Raw genomic sequence first — 17,057 nt, 5'->3', positions numbered from 1 at the left:
CAATTGTTTTCAGAGTGAGATCAGCATTAACTGTCATATCATTTACAGAAATCATCTACAAGATTTAGTTACTATTTTCCAATGATGGGTTTTTTTTGGGGGGTGGCTACACAGGATTTTCTTGTATATATTAGTATATGGAGAGTTTAAGAATAAGACTAAAATTTAATTCTAAGTCTCTAAAATTTGAATAAGCAGTGGATAAAATGGGTTTGATGTCAAAAATCTTAGGTTTGAGTTCTTCACCTGACATTTATTAGCTATGTGTCTATGCCAGTCTCTGGGATAATCATCTACATTAGAAAAAAACAAGTAACTGGAGAATGCTTATTGACGGCATTATAAAATGCAACTAATATACCTTGCACAGCCATTGCAAATGAACAGTTGGTCCAGAATTAAAAAGGAGGAAAACCTGTTGGACTGCCTTTGGGAAACTGTGGGTCTCCTTTAATGATTCCAGACTATTCTCTGAAACAAAGGGTCATGTTTTGTTTTGTTTTGTTTTTAGTGAGGCAATTGGGGTTAAGTGACTTGCCCAGGGTCACACAGCTAGTAAGTGTCAAGTGTCTGAGGCTGGATTTGAACTCGGGTACTCCCGACTCCAAGGCCGGTGTTCTATCCACTGCACCACCTAGCTGCCCCCATGTTTTTAATACTAATATTCTAGGGGGCAGCTAGGTGGCACAGTGGATAAAGCACCAGCCCTGGATTCAGGAGTACCTGAGTTCAAATCCAGCCTCAGACACTTGACACTTACTAGCTGAGTGACCCTGGGCAAGTCACTTAACCCTCATTGCCCAGCAAAAAAACCAAAACCAAAAACAACAACAACAAAAAAATACTAATATTCTACCAGTGTTTTTGTAGGGTTACAAGTCATGGAATAATACAATCTACAAAGACCTAAAACAAAATATCACTCTGAGGGCAATGGAGAGGCACATACATGGTGGGTGTGAGTTGCTGCACCACATTAACAAACAAGGAACTCTAAGTCCATCTGTGCTAGTCTCAACTTTTTTTTTTTTTTTTTGCAGGGCAGTGGGGGTTAAGTAACTTGCCCAAGGTCACACAGCTAGTAAGTGTCAAGTGTCTGAGGCCGGATTTGAACTCAGGAACTCCTGAATCGAGGGCCGGTGCTTTATCCACTGCGCCACCTAGCCGCCCCCACTAGTCTCAACTTTTAAACTGATTTTCCTAGGTAGGTTTCTTCTAGAAAACATACCAACTAGGTTTTCTTCCTGAATTAATTCTCATAATGGGTAGATAAAATAAAATGTCATTTTCTGGAGATTTCTCATAAAGTATAAATTCTTTTTGAGAAAAGGTTAAATAGCAGTATAATAAATTGCAGTTAAATAGTATCATCAATAGCTTACTTATGATATTTACATAACAATATGTCACAGAATGTTGTCTGAGGCTTGGAAGGGATTTAAAGATCATCTCATCCAAAAGACATTCCAGATGAATAAAATGAAGTCTAGTGAGGTCAAATGGCACACATTCACACTGAGGGAGCTAGGATTTTAAATCTGGCTTTCCTAACTCCAAGTATACGGCTCTCTATATCATCCCACACTACTTTCCCCAGAAGTACATGTATTATTATTTTAATTTTAAAATTATAAAACTATGGCTCCAAGAGGGTAAGTGACCCTTAGGTTAGTTATAATGGAGCCAGAACTCAATCCCAGGCCTTTTGTTCTGAGTTCAATGTTTTTTTCCGCTGTGTCATGGTATGTCAATTTATTAGCACTGTCAAGTTTATGTGGCATTAAAATGGAATCTTATAAAAATGATGTATTTTAGAAGAGTTTAAAAAGTCACCAATTTGTCCTCTTTCCTTGAAATATTTATTTACATAAATTTATTTTATATGAAATATATTCCAATAATATTTAACTCTCCCTAATGTATAGCATGTCTCAAGCTACAAATATAGTATAGATGACATTCCAATATTACACTAAAAATAAATCCTGTTGAAAATTTCCTTCTATTAACAGAGGATCAGCCTGGTGAAGCAAATAGTGGAGTAATCATTTTTCAATGTCCTTTCCCACTTCTGTGTTTCTGCAGAGGCTGCTCTGCAGGGCTACTCTCCTTTCAAGATTCAAGTGTCACCTCCTTGAAGAGTCCTCTTTGAATTCCTAGTCATGGTTAGCATGCTTCTAACTCCTGAAATAAGTTTGTATTCATTTTGTGTATGTCCTATATTTACCCATCTGTGAACATGTTGTATCCCCCTAGAAGAATAAGCATCTTGAGTGTGGGAATTACCTTGCTTTTATATTTTTATTCAGTTTCTGACTCACATTTAAATAATGCTTGTTGCTTGGTAATTACAAAATGATTGTTGATTTATTCCATAGACTTTGAATGGATGAAAAAAGTTAAACTTTCTTTGGAGTTTCTAAAAACAGTCCATAATTGGTTTGGAACATAGCATAAGGATGATTGAAGGAAAATTTAAGTTTTACACAAGACCATTTAAAAAGAAATGCCTTTTTTGTAAAATGGTAAAAAAAAAAAAGATTTAAATGATGTTTAGAAACTTTTCATTTTTATTAAGTCTTTGGTGCATTAAGATTTATTAGAGGGAAAAGAAAGGATACTGGCATCCTTTCCCCCTCATTATTTAAATAAAATAGAATGCTCTCTCAACAACATGATTAGAATAATGGTGAATTTTAATTCTTTTAAGACGCCTGCTTTTAGGGGCCATAATCTTGGTTTCAATTTTTTGAGACTAGTATTTTATTGCTTTCTTTTAAAACAGGGTTTCCATTAAAATTATTCATTTTCATCTTCTTAACCATACTAAAGTAGTATGTGAAATAACAAATTATTATTTAAAAATTAGGATTATATATAATAATCAGTATTAAGTGCTACTGACTTTAAAATGATCTTAATATAAAATAGAACATGAACAGTTTTAAAAGTAAAAATATATTATCATTACTGTTAATTTAAAACAGTTCCAACATCCAGTACATAAAATGCAATTGGTTAATAAAGGCTTATTAAATGAATCAAAAGTTATTAAAATTACCCAAGTGGTAGTTTTGGTATTATGGTCAATGAAGAAAGGTCTCCCATTTGGTGCATGTCGGACTTCCCAACCTTTAGGAAGAAATCTCTGCTCAAATTCAGATTGCTGATTCGAGGACAGTTGTGATGAATCACTTGTAGTTATGTGTTGTTGAGTAGATGTAGAAGAACTTTGGTGTGATGGTAACTGAATGTTTTCTATTGTTGCCTATAATGTATTAAATTGGGGGGGGGAAAGATTTTGTGGGTTACTTACAGTGCTGCAGGACAAAGTTGTCTTTATTTTATTAATTTAATATTTTCCCCAATTACATGTAAAAACAATTTTTAATATTCAATTAAAAATTTTTTGAGTTCCAAATCTTCTCTATTCCTCCCTCCCTCACCGAGAAGGCAAGTAATTTGATATGGGCTATACATGTGCAGTCATGAAAAACATATTTCGATTTGTAAAAGAAAACACAGGCAAAAAAACTCCCAAGAAAAATAAAGTAAATAATAAAGAAAAAGTATGCTTTAATCTGCATTCAGAATCCATCAGTCCTTTAACTGGAGATGGATAGCATTTTTCATCATAAGTCTTGCAGGATTGTTGTACTGAGACTATCTAAGACATTCATGGTTGATCATCATACAATATTGGTGTTCCTGTGTACAATGTTATTCTGGTCCTGCTCACTTCCCTTTACATCAGTTCATGTAAGTCTTTCCAGGTTTTTCTGAGAGCATCCTGCTCATCACTTCTTATAGTACAACAGTATTCCACAATCATATATCATAACTTGTTTAGCCATTCCCCAATTAATGGGCATCCCTTCAATTTCTAATTCTTTGCCACCATTAAAGAGCTGCTATAAATATGTTTGTATTCTTTTCCTTTAGATGTTTTTAATCTCTTTGGGATGCAGATTTAGTAGAATTTCTTGGTCAAAGAGTATGCATGATTTTATATCCCTTTGGGCATAGTTCCAAACTGCTCTACAGAATGGTTGAATCAGTATACAACTTCACCAACAGTGCATTATGGTCTCAATTTTCCCATATCCCTCTCAACATTTGCATTTTCCTTTTCTGTCATATTAGCCAATCTGACAGGTGTGGGATGGTAGTTCAGAGTTGTTTTAATTTACACTTCTACAATCAATAGTAATTTAGAGCATTTTTTCATATGACTAAAGATAGCTTCGATTATTTAATCTGAAAACTGCCTGATCATATCCTTTGACCATTTATCAATTGAGGAATGGCTTGTTTCTATAAATTTGACTAAACTCTCTAAATATTTGAGAAATGAAGTCTTTTAAAAAATAATAAACATTTTTATTTATAGTTTTGAGTTCCAATTTTTTCCCTCCTTCCCTTCCTCCCCTCCCTCTTCTCTGAGGCAGTAAGCAATCAGATATAGGTTATACATGTACAATTATGTAAAACATTACTATATTAGTAATTTTGTATAAGAAAACTTGAATAAAAGAAAAAAATGAAAGAAAGTGAAAAATAGCATGCTTCAGTCTGTGTTTAATCAATATAAATTCTTTCTTTGGAGGTGGATAGTATGCTTCATCATTAGTCCTTTGGGATTGTCTTGGATGGAGAAATCAAGTCTTTACCACCACCACCACTCTGTACCTCCTCCATTTCCCCCTCTACTGTCTCTTTTAAGTCAGATAATTTATTCTATTCTCCTTCTCCCTTTCTCCTTCTCCCAGTACATTTCTCTTTCTCATCCCTTAATTTTCTTTTCTTGGATAATCACTCATCATATTCAACTCACACCCATGCCATCTGTCTATGAATACTTTGTCTAAATGCCTTCATAACAAGAAAGTTTTTAGGACTTATAAGTATAATTTTCCCATGTAGGAATATAAACAGTTTAACCTTATTGAATCCCTTATGATTTTTATGCTTCTCTTGCATCTTATATTTGAAAGTCAAATTTTCTATTTAGCTCTGATCTTTTCATCAGGAATGCTTGAAAGTCCTCTATTTCATTGAATATCTATTTTCCCCCCTCAAAGATTAAACTCAGTTTTTCTGGGTGGGTGATTCCTGGTGGTAATCCTAGCTCTTTTGACCTCCAGAATATCCTATTCCAAACTCTCTGATCCTATAATATATAAGATGCTAAATATTGTGTAATCATGACTGTGTCTCCATGATACTTGAATTGTTTATTTTTGGTTCCTTGCAATATTTTCTTATTGACCTGGGATAGCTGGATTTTGGCTGTAATATTCCTGAGAGTTTTCATTTTCATATCTATTTAAGAAGATAATCAGTGAATTCTTTTAATCTCTGGTTCTAGAATACTTGGGGGGCAGGTAAATGGTGCAGTGGATAGAGCACAGGCCCTGGAGTCAGGAGTACCTGAGTTCAAATCCGGCCTCAGACAATTAACACTTACTAGCTGTGTGACCCTGGGCAAGTCACTTAACCCCAATTGCCTCACTAAAAAAAAAAAAAAAAAGAATGTTAGAATACTAGGGCAGTTTTCCTTGAGAATTTCTTGGAAGATGACTTATAGTTTCCTTTTTTGAACATGGTTTTCATTCAGTCCAATAATTCTTAAATTATCTCTCCTGGATCTATTTTCCAGGTCAGTTGTTTTTCCAATGAAATATTTCACATTTTCTTCTATTTTTTCATTCTTCTGATTTTGTTTTATAATTTCTTGATGTCTCCTAAAGTTATTAGTTTCCATTTGCCCAATTCTAATTTTTAAGGAATTACTTTCTTCAATGAGCTTTTGTATCTCCTTTTTCATTTGGCCAATTCTACTTTTTAAGGTATTCTTTTCATCCCATTTGGCCAATTCTGATTTTCAAGGTATGCTTCTCTTCATTGGATTTTTATGCCTCATTTTTACCATTTGGCCTATTCTGTTTTTAATGTTATTTTCTTCGGTATTTTTTGTGCCTCCTTTTCTAAGCTTTTAATTCTTTTTTTCAAGATTTTCTTGCATCACTCTCATTTCTCTTCCCAATTTTTTCTTTACTTTTCTTAATTGATTTTTAAAATACTTTTTGAGCTCTTCTATGGCCTGAGATCAATTCATATTTTTCTTTGAAGCTTTGGGTCTAGCAATTTTGACACTTGTCTTCTTCTGAGTTTGTGTTTTGATCTTCCCTATCACCACAGTAACTTTCTTTAGTTGGGATTTTTTCCTTGCTGTTTATTCATTTTTTTCCAGCCTATTTTTTTGACCTTTTATTCTATGCTAAGGTGGGGCTCTGCTTCCAGAATGGAGGGGGCACTGTCCCAAGCTTCAAGTTTTTTCTTGCTACTGTTTTCAGAGATGATTTTGTGGACATGTAAGTTTTTTATTCTTTTAAGGTGGTATGATCTAGGGCAAGGTATGTTTACTACTTTCCTGGCCAGTGCTCTCTTCTGTAAGTGACCACAAGCACTCTTTCCCATCCTGAAACAGTGACCTAGGTCTCCACTCCCCTATGGCCACAAGTTCTTGTATGCTAGCGCTCTTCCTTACCCTGGGACTGACACCCAGGACTGGGACCCAGATCCAAGTGTGGGCGATGCAACAGAATCCTGCTCCTAGTGTCAGCAAAGGGACACTCTAATCTCCTTTTACCCAATTGTCTAACCCCCTTACTGTCTGTGAGCTGAGAGGCCCAGAAACTGCCACTGCCATCACTTATTCAGGAGCCCCCAAGGCCTATTGCTGGTTTACTAGGGTGTGGCTTGTGTTTCACAAGAGACCTTTCCTGCTGACCTTCTCAGTTGTTTTAGGCTGGAAAATTGTTTCACTCAATCTTTTTGTGGGTTCTGCCACTCCACAATTATTTTGAGGCATTATTTAAAGTGGTTTGGTGGGGTTTGGGGGAAAGGTCAGGCAAGTTCCTGCTTTTTCTCTGCCATTTGGGCTCTGTTTTCCCAAAAGTGTGTTTACTAAGTAGAAAACATTGTAAGGATTTACAAATTGAATTTGCATACACCTAACATAAGAATCATTTTTAGAAACTGTGATGATATATCATTTTTCCCAAATATTTTTGCAAATGTTCTTGCCTTTTTGAATCATTTTTTTCCCCACAGATCTTTTACTCTTAATATTTACTCCATTAATTACATAATCAATTTCTAGCTAAGACACTGTTTACCTCTTTAGGGTGGGATATTCAGCATTAAGATGCACAAAAGTTGAAAAAAATGTATAACGAAAGTGGTAAGGGAGTATGCTTTTGTGAATTTGCCTCTTTATATTCTAATTCAGATTTTGTTTGGAAAGCAGATGACCAAACGGATGAGCAATAATAATGACTATCTACCAACAAATGTGACTTTTAAAAGAGAAAAAGCATTCCTTTCTCTTCTCTGTATAATGGAATCTCCTTCATTTTCAAGGCCCACTTACCTCCTATATGAATTTTTTTTCTGATTCTAGCCTTTCCTTAAACTTCAGAGAATTTGCATGAATTTCTCCTTTTTACTTATAGTCTTACTTTTACCATATCTATTTATTTATATTATAGAATCTCAAGGGTCCAAGGGACCTCAAAGTTCATTTAGTTGAACCTATCCCAGAAGAAGAATAATCTATACGACCATTTCTGGGATATGTTGTATACTTTATACTACTTTAATATCTTTAATTAGGGGCAATCCCCAAAAAGCCCATTCCATGTTTGGACACTTCTAATTGTTAAGAAGTTGTTATAAGGGGACAGCTAGGTGGCGCAGTGGATAGACCACTGGCCCTGGATTCAGGAGGACCTGAGTTCAAATCCAGCTTCAGACACTTAACACTTACTAGCTGTGTGACCCTGGGCAAGTCACTTAACCCCCACTGCCTCACCAAAAAAAAAAAAGAAGAAGAAGTTGTTATTCAGTGTCTATTCAGTGGCCTATGTGAAAGCTTATAATTCTTGTTATTAGCTTAATTACTTGAACCTATGTGAGAAAATTGGGACCCATGCATTTACGAAGCACTATAGGTATGAAATGAATGGATATTATGCTCATGTTTGTGGCTTTCCTTAAAGAATCAGAATTTTAGAGTTGAGGTATAAAAATAAGAGCAGTGTATAGTTATAGCTAAAAAGGCCAAGCTTCTTCAGGAAAAATATTAGGAAAAATTTGAAAAATATATGACAGAGCTAGAGAATGAGAATACTTAATTTTTTAAAAAGACATCATCTTTGCCTGGGTGAATTCAGGGTTACAAATGAAACAGAATCAAAGACTAGACCATTTTTTCCAATCCCTGCTAACTCAATGAAATTAAAAAAAACTAATTATACACCTAAAGTGGTGAAATTAGACCTGTTTCCAGAAAGCAAGAAATCTAACAAAGTCCTAGCCTTATGCATTGCAGTGAAGAATGCTAATCCTTAATGAACACAGTCAGTACCCCTTTCTGGTAAGCCTCAAAACTCTGGAAGAGCTTACAAACCAAACAACCAGCTTCCAGAACTGATCAGGATTTCTCTCCTGCTACAGTTTCTTCCAGTGTATTCTACCCTTGCCTTTTCTCCAGTTTCATGTCACAATAAGTGCATCTGGTTGTGAAGAGGAAGTGCTCAGGATGAGAGAGTGGATTTGTTTTCTTTTTGCCTGATGAAATACCTAAGCTAGGTAATACCATCACTAACTTCCCCCGACCCTGGAAAAGTGGAACACACAGACTCAACCCAGTCAGAAAACTAAAGAATAAAGGAAACAAGTCTGGAATCTACCTAGTGCCAGGTTTGTTTTCCCAGAACCTACTTGGGGGGAGGGATGAGTGAGGCTAGTGGAAAGTAAAATTCCCTCACATAGGAGGAAGTTGAGATAGCTTTGAGGTTCAGCTCTGGGAGTTAAACCACAATAAATGATGGAGAGGACTGAGAATGTGAACAACAGAGGAAAATAAGGAGGAAAGACTAAAACAATCAAAGATCCTAGAAAGAAGAAAATTTAGTTAAAAACCTCTCAAAATTGCAGATAAATCAGCTGAAGAAATGCTAAAATCAGAAGGGTAGAGAAATACCAAGACAAATTTCCAGACAAAACTAAACTTAAGAATATACAACAGGGGCAGCTAGGTGGTGCAGTGGATAAAGCACTGGCCCTGGATTCAGGAGGACCTGATTTCAAATCCGGCCTCAGACACTTGACACTTACTAGCTGTGTGACCCTGGGCAAGTCACTTAAACCTCATTGCTCCATGCCAAAAAAAAAAAAAAAAAAGAATATACAAAAACCCTGTGGATTCCTGAGAAGACATGGAACTACAATGGCTAAAGAATGAAATGGTTTAAGAGAGAAATCGGGATCTTGAAAGAAGACAGAATGAAAGAAATGTCAGAATTTAAAGCCTGTACAACAGAAATACTTAGCAGAATTTAAAAAAAACCAACCCTTGATTCCATAGTGGTGAGTAAAAATAAGCAAATGAGAAAAGAATAGAATGGGAATACAAATATTCCGTAGTGAAAGATAAGCAAAAATCAATAATATTAAGAGAACACATGATTGCTATACAAACAAAACATACTGTACTAAAGACAAGATGTGTAGAGACAGCAAGAGCCAACCCATGAACATTATAATGCAAAAGACAATAAAAGTTGGGACTAAGTACAAAAGGACAAGAATTAAGGAAAAATAACAAGGTAAAGAAATCCTTCTTAGAAAAAGATGCAGAAAAGGAAAAAAAAAACTAAACAAACACCTAACAAACAAAAGAAATTGGAGAGGAGTAGAGATTTGAAACTGATTACTTACTTGAGAGAGGAAAAAAAAGGGACAAAAGATTGATGATGTAAATAATTAAATCAAAGGAAGAAAAAAAATAAGGTAAGACTCCAAAACTAGGGAAAGGGGTCACAAAACAGAAGAGAAAAGGGAACAGAGCTTAAGTAAATAGGATTGCCTTAAAGTGAATTAAGAAAAACTATTTGTAGAGATAAAGTATGTAAAATGAAAACTTAAAAAGAATACTTAAAAGTTAAAAGAAATACTTTAAAAGAGAACAAAAAAATTATTCCCAAATGTGTTCAACCCATGCAATATTAGAGACACACCGGGAGGCCAACATAAGCCTAATTTCATAAGATTAAATGGATTAAATAGAATGGGGAAGGGAAAGGAAAGCAATTAAGTATTTACATAATGCCTACTGTGTGCCAGGCACTATGCTATTGTGTTGTTCAGTCATTTTTTAGTCATGTCTGAATTGTGACCCAATTTGGTGTTTTCTTGGCAAAGATAATAGAATCGTTTGCCATTTTCTTCTCCAACTGATTTGATATATGGGGAAACTGAGGCAAACAGGGTTAAGTTACTTGCACAGTTCCACATAGCTAGTAAGTATCTGAGGCTGGATTTGAACTCAGGTTTTCCTCATTTCAGGTCCAGCCCTCTATCCACTGCACTACCTACCTCCCTGGGCACTGTTCTAAATGTTGTATAAATATTATTTGGTTTGAATGGATTCAACAATTCATTAAAATGAAAATGTGATAGACTGAATGTGAAAAAAAGCCCCCAATCTTTGGTTTTCAAGAAACACATCTAAAAAGCAAAGATATACACGGAAGAAAAATGAAAGGCCAGAACAAAATTTAGTATGCATCAGGAGAATCCAAAAAAGCAGGAGATGAAATCATACAATCAGAGAATGCAAAAATAAAAATTCACACTATAAACTTAGATTAAAAGGAAATTATATTCATTTGGAACCACAGACAATGAATTAAAATCAATATTAAACTGGGGCAGCTAGGTGGCGCAGTGGATAGAGCACCGGCCCTGGAGTCAGGAGTACCTGAGTTCAAATCCGGCCTCAGACACTTAACACTTACTAGCTGTGTGACCCTGGGCAAGTCACTTAACCCCAATTGCCTCACTAAAAAAAAAAAAAAATCAATATTAAACTTAGATGCTTCAAGTATCATAGCATCTAAATTTATGAAGTTAAAATGCAACTAAATAGCAAGAAGACATAATAAAGCAATAACAGGAAACTTTAATGTTCCTTGCTCAGAGTTAGACAAATTTTTAACAGACAAATAAACAAATAGGAAAATAAAGAATTAAACAAATGGCTTGATGAGTTAGACCTAAAAGAATAATGGCATATTCTGAATGGGACTGTTATGAATTTAAAGGAGAATTCTCTATCAAACCTTTAAAGAACAATATCAATATGATATAAATTTTTCTTAAAAACTAAGAAAAAAATCACTTTGCCAGTCAGTAGGTCAACTAGCATTTATTAAGGAATTATAATGTGTCAGGCACTGTACTAAATGCTAGGGATACAAAGAACAGGAAAAAACACTACCTACTCTGAAGGAATTCACAATGTAATGGGAAAGACAAGAGGCAAAGAACTAAGAACAAACAAGATATATAAAAGGTAAATGGAGTAGTCTAAGAGGGAAGGTACTAAAATTAAAGAAGATGGGGAAAGGTTTTTTGCAGAGGGTAGAACTCTAGCTAAGGCTTGAGAGAAGCCAGGGAATGGATAAGAGGGACAGATTCCCAGGAAAAAAAAGGTCTGTAGTCAGGAGATGAATATGAATACAGAGATGCACAGAAAAACTTCATGAATGGATAGATGCAAATCAAAGAGAGTAAAAAAAATATATATGTAATGACAACATAAATATAAAATGCTAGTTGACTGACTGAATATATGCATGTTTATATGTATGTATTTCTCAGTTACTCAAAAAAAGTTTAGCTAATTATTCAATAATGGAATTTATTCTCTTATTTATTCTGTTATCAGTTTTCTCAATCTCATCCAGAACCTGGAAGAGTCAAATGCCTCTAACTTGATTAGGATGTTATCTAATTTAATTCATCTTGGTGTGGGCATATTGTAAAGGGAAAAATCCAAAATATTTAAACCTCACATTTCAGTTTCTCATACCTACTCCATAGTTTCCAGACTCCACATAAAATTTCTAATAGGGAAAAAATGCTAAAAGCTTTTTAAGCATTAGTGATGGAATTAAAAAGACTAAAAATAATAATAGTAATGATAGCTGACATTTATATAGTACTTTAAGGTTTTCAAGGAGCTATTTTAAAATAGTTTAAATTATTTGAGGAGTAAATAGTAGAAAAATATCATAGAAGGCATTTGCTACTGCCAAAAGAAAGACAATGTATCACAAATATGTCTGTTGTCTTAAATTGTTATCAGTGCCCTTGATGCATATATCTTAGCAAAACAAAGTTCTCAAATTTATAATTTTACTCTTCCTTCCATTCATGTAAAAGCATACCCTCCATACATTAGTAGACAGTTTCGTAAAGTGCTGTAGCCAGCTGTCTGAAGAGTCTCTCCAAACTTAGGTTAATTTTTGGATTACAGACAAAAAATTTCATCATTGTCACACACTTGAAGTCTCCCTAGCTTAATATGATCTGTATGAGAACTGGCACCACTTTTAGTAATCAAAGGTCACCTTTGGTGAAGCACCAAAGTAAGGTTTGTATATAGGAAAAAGCTTACCCAATGAAGTTATTTAAAAATTAACTAATACTAACATATCCTTTATTCTATTTCCCAAATAGAGAATGCATGCTGATCATACACTCCCTTACCACTGTTACTAGTGTTTCCCTTCCCAAATTATCTCATATTTATGTGTTTTTCCTCGCTGCTCTGATGCTGACTCCCTGGAATTTGTCACCATGACTCAGATGACATTTCACCCTGGAACATCCTTCTGACTCTGGCCTGCTTCTGCCATTGGTGATTTCCAATACAAGTAAGGGCCTAGGGGCTATCTCTTTCATCCCCCATGCTTGCTTCTGACTTTTCCGTCTTTGCCAACATGTCCCAACAAAGAGGTACTAATTCAGGTCCAACAACTTGGCAAACAAAACCAACCAAAAAATAAAAAACCCCAATAAAAGAATATGAGTTGATCTATAGGGGGGAAAAGACACTCATACATTGCAAGTCACATACCTTTCTCCCCCTCCCCCCATCAGCTTTCCTTTATGTGTTGTCTTCCTGATTAGAACATAAGCTCCTTGATAGAAGGAACTGTTTTTTTCTTTGTATTTCTATCCTTAGAGATTGGCACAGAGCTGGCACAAAAGTAAGAACTTAATAATTGCTTGATGACTGATTTATTTTACATATATTTTATATATGCTTATATATGTACATGTTGTATCCCTTAACAAACTATTGAGTTCCTTGAGGGAAAAAAATCATCTTTTTTTGGTCTTCCCAAGTTCCTAATGCAGTGTTAAGCACATAGTAGGTGTTTAGTAAATACTCGAGTGATTGATGCACCACCTATGATTTTCCTAAGTAGGATTAGCTTAGCATTAGTGTCAGCATATAAATAAATGAAATATGAAGGAATTATGAAGTATCTCCTTCAAAGGTAATTTATTTGTTTTCGTTTTGTTTTGGCAGGGCAATGAGGGTTAAGTGACTTGCCTAGGGTCGCACAGCTAGTAAGTCAAAGGTAATTTAATTCAACTAGAAAACAATTTTATATATGTGCTACAGGGTACCTGTATGATAGGCTTCATCCATGTTGTAGTTCTGGAATTGTGATCTATGTAATATGATCTTCCTTTTTCATCTTGTTTTTCTTCCCAGCCTGGTGGTAATCCAGATGAAGTAGGCAAAAACTAAATAAAACATTAATGAATGAAAAAAAATTATAAAAAAGTTTAAAGCTATCATTAACTAGAAGAAATATTTATTTTACTGTTTTCTTTAAAATGAACACAAAAGAAATATCTTAAGTACTTTAAGCAGTATATAAAAAAAATAGCAATTAAATTCACTAATGTATTATCCCCAAGATATCAGGCCAGCTGTTCTAGTAACATTTCTCTTTCTTTCTCCTCATCTTCTCACTAATTACCTTGTTGTTGGTTGATTGCTTACTTTTTATATCTTTTTCTCATCAACATGGCTTTTCAGTTCTGGAACCATAATCTAATTAATACTGCCAATGTTACCAGAAAGGGCATATCAATTTATTCCCCTAGGGTTCCATTAATTATGAATTTCTAAGCCAAAATACTCCTTCCTGGCTACCACTACCTCTATAAGTGTAAGCTTCTGGAGGTCAAGAACAGTCTTTGTTTTTGTATCTCAGTGCGTCATATGTTGTAGGGGTATAATAAACACTCTCTCCCTCTATCCCTTCCTCCTTTCCTCCCTCCCTCCCTTCTATCCCAAAGCCAACACGGCCATTGAATACATCTGGCTTAGTGTTAGGCTCAGAGTAATAACAACCTTTCAGGACCAGTGATTTGAATAAAGTATTTATTTTAATAACTGAAGAGAGGTGAAACTTACCACAGGAAGAGCAGGTTGTTCCTCAAAAGTATATGATTGCAGACTCCCTCTTCTTTTGAAGTGGTTCTTAAAGTAAACATAAACACAAAATAACTTGAGATTTCTGACAAATCTTTGGCATTGTCATCAGTGTCACCATTTAAAATAGAATACTTATAAAATTGTTTTATGTTTCTCCTAGCAGGCTATTTGCCTAAATATAAATGTATTAATTTTTCAATATTAATTTTTTCTGTACACACACACACCCCTATCTGTTCGGAATGATTCTTCCCCTCAAGTAGAGATAGTGATCCTAATACTAACTGAGCACTCTAGGAAACGTAGGGTGTTTTACCAGGGTTATTTCAAGTTTTAAACAGCAGAGTGAGAGTGAGAAAGAAGCACAGTGATAGGTAGATTGCAGCAAAGATGGTATAAATGGAGTCAAGCATAACCAGACTCCCAAAGAGCAGCCAGGTTTTTTCATGTAATGTAAACAGATGAGACACCAACAACTATATTGGAAGAACTTCAGGCTCCACCTTGAAGAACCCACTAGGTTGAGAAAAAGTATCTTTCTCCTACTTTATTTCCCCTCTATCATTTCTGTTTGAAAGAACAGAGATCAAAATCCAAATTTCCAGTTTTTTTAAAACAACTCTATATTACTTTGCTTGGTTTCTCTATATAAAAGAGACTGTTGTCAAATGTCTTGTGGGCATATATATTTAATTATGATCGAGAATTAAAGGGGAAACAGTTTTATGGCAATTGGGAGCTTAATGAACTGATACTGTCTTTTTAAAAAAAAAAACCACTACTAATTTGGACAAACCTCTAAATTTTCAGTATTACCTTTCTCTAGTGAATGGTCACATGTAAGTACTGCTGTGGGCCTTGTCTTTGCAGTGCTTCTACAAATGTTCTTTATGGTTTTAGATCTTGACTGTCAGCTCTGTACCTCAAGGGTACTGTCTTCTGGTTTTATTATACTGTTGTTTAGCAATTGCTCTCTCTTTCATTTTCTCCTTCTGGCTATTTCCAGAGACAAGAGACTTTTCAATTATCAACCTGTCAATTTCTGGGACATTTTGATAAATCTTTAGCAGCATAGAGAAAGGTAGGTTGTTCATCTGACTAGACGGGCTGAATTCCTATCTACTTATTCACAGGCAATCTGTAGGGGGAGGCACATGTTCTGTTGATCCTGGGAGACCCTGAGTCTGCTGGTTTAACCATTGGCCTAGGTTCTGGACTTGGCTATACAAGAGTACTTTCTGTGCTGCTTACTGTTAGGGAATTACTTCGGCCTATGCTGAAAGTAGATATTAAAATAAATTAACCTACTTCTAGAATTTTGTGTATTAGGGCTCTGAGGAAAGGGGACAAATATTTCAGTATCAGAAATCTGTTAAGTCTGAGTGCATTCAAGCCAACATCTCTTCTAATGAATTTCTCTAGAAGGCAGCAGTTAGAAATTTGACTCAAGGGAGCAGAGCGAAGATGGTGGAGTATAATGAAGCAACAGAGCCCAGCTCTCATCCACAAAACTCCTCTAAACAGTTATAGAAAATGCACCTAAGTAAATCCTGATAGGGAAAAACAGAAAAACATCACAGGTCTTTGTCTAAAAGACCAGAGAGATCTGTTGACACTGGAGACTAGGGCAAGAACCAATGTAGCACCAAGGGAGAAGCTGTATACTAGGACAAGAAGAGGTTCTAGAAAGAATCCACTGCTCATCTCCTGAAAGCAACCCCTGAATGAAAACTTCCAGGAACATCACAGCTAAAATCCAGAGCTTCTAGATCAAAGTAAAAATACTGCAGGCAGTCAGAAAGAAAGAATTCAAGAACCTAGAAGCCACAGTTAGGATTACCCATGATTAAGAGCTGTCACTGTAAAGTAGTGAAGAACTTGGAATATGACGTTCTAGGAGGAAAGGACATAGGCTTTTACAGTGAAGAAAAACTTAGCCTAGAAAAACTGAACATAATGTTAGAGGGGAAAAAATGGATCTTTAACGAAACAGAGGACTCCTAAGAATTTCTGATGAAAAGACCAGAGTTCAAACACAAGTTAAGAAAAACAAAAGGTGGGGGCAGCTAGGTGGTGCAGTGGATAAAGCACCGGCCCTGGATTCAGGAGGACCTGAGTTCAAATTCAGCCTCAGACACTTAACACTTACTGGCTGTGTGACCCTGGGCAAGTCACTTAACCCCAAATGCCTCACCAAAAAGAAAAAAAAAGAAAAACAAAAGGTAAACATGAATGAACAATGATAATTTACTAAGAAGGATAAACTGCTTACATTCTAAAACAGACGTCCCCTTTGAAACCTACTGGCATCAGGGGTCACTGAAGGGGTCTAATTAGAAAAGGCCTAGGAGTGGTTCTATTCTGTCTTGATCCTAAGAGAAGAGTTAAAAGGGAAGAAAATGCTGGGAGGGTGGAAAGGTAGGGAAATGGAAAAAGAAGGTTAGAAAAAATGATCTCACATAATGAGGACATAAGTAAACATCTCTACAATTGGGAGGAAGTGGACTGACACTTCAATCTCATTCCCATTTGAACTGGTTAAAGGAAGGAAAAATACACACACAGAGTGGGCTATAGAAATGCACTTCATTCAACAGGGAAACAGGAAGAGAATTTGAGGGAGAAAATAATGAAGGAGGGATTAGTCTTAAGCAAAACAAACTTTAAAGATGTACAAAAATATATA

General features: G+C 35.4%; 1 protein-coding gene across 1 annotated transcript in view; it reads right to left on the bottom strand.

Moving 5' to 3' along the window:
- NEDD4 (NEDD4 E3 ubiquitin protein ligase) overlaps positions 1-17,057 on the bottom strand; it is a 164,392-nt gene that overhangs the window by 36,841 nt on the left and 110,494 nt on the right. Inside the window, 3 exon segments of the mRNA XM_043989386.1 lie at positions 3,062-3,268; positions 13,552-13,671; positions 14,351-14,416. Of these exon segments, the coding sequence (XP_043845321.1) occupies positions 3,062-3,268; positions 13,552-13,671; positions 14,351-14,416 (393 nt within the window).

Source organism: Dromiciops gliroides, chromosome 2 (assembly GCF_019393635.1).
Source record: "Dromiciops gliroides isolate mDroGli1 chromosome 2, mDroGli1.pri, whole genome shotgun sequence".
Taxonomy (NCBI): Eukaryota; Metazoa; Chordata; class Mammalia; order Microbiotheria; family Microbiotheriidae; genus Dromiciops; species Dromiciops gliroides.
This window is presented reverse-complemented; position numbering and strand designations above follow the sequence as displayed.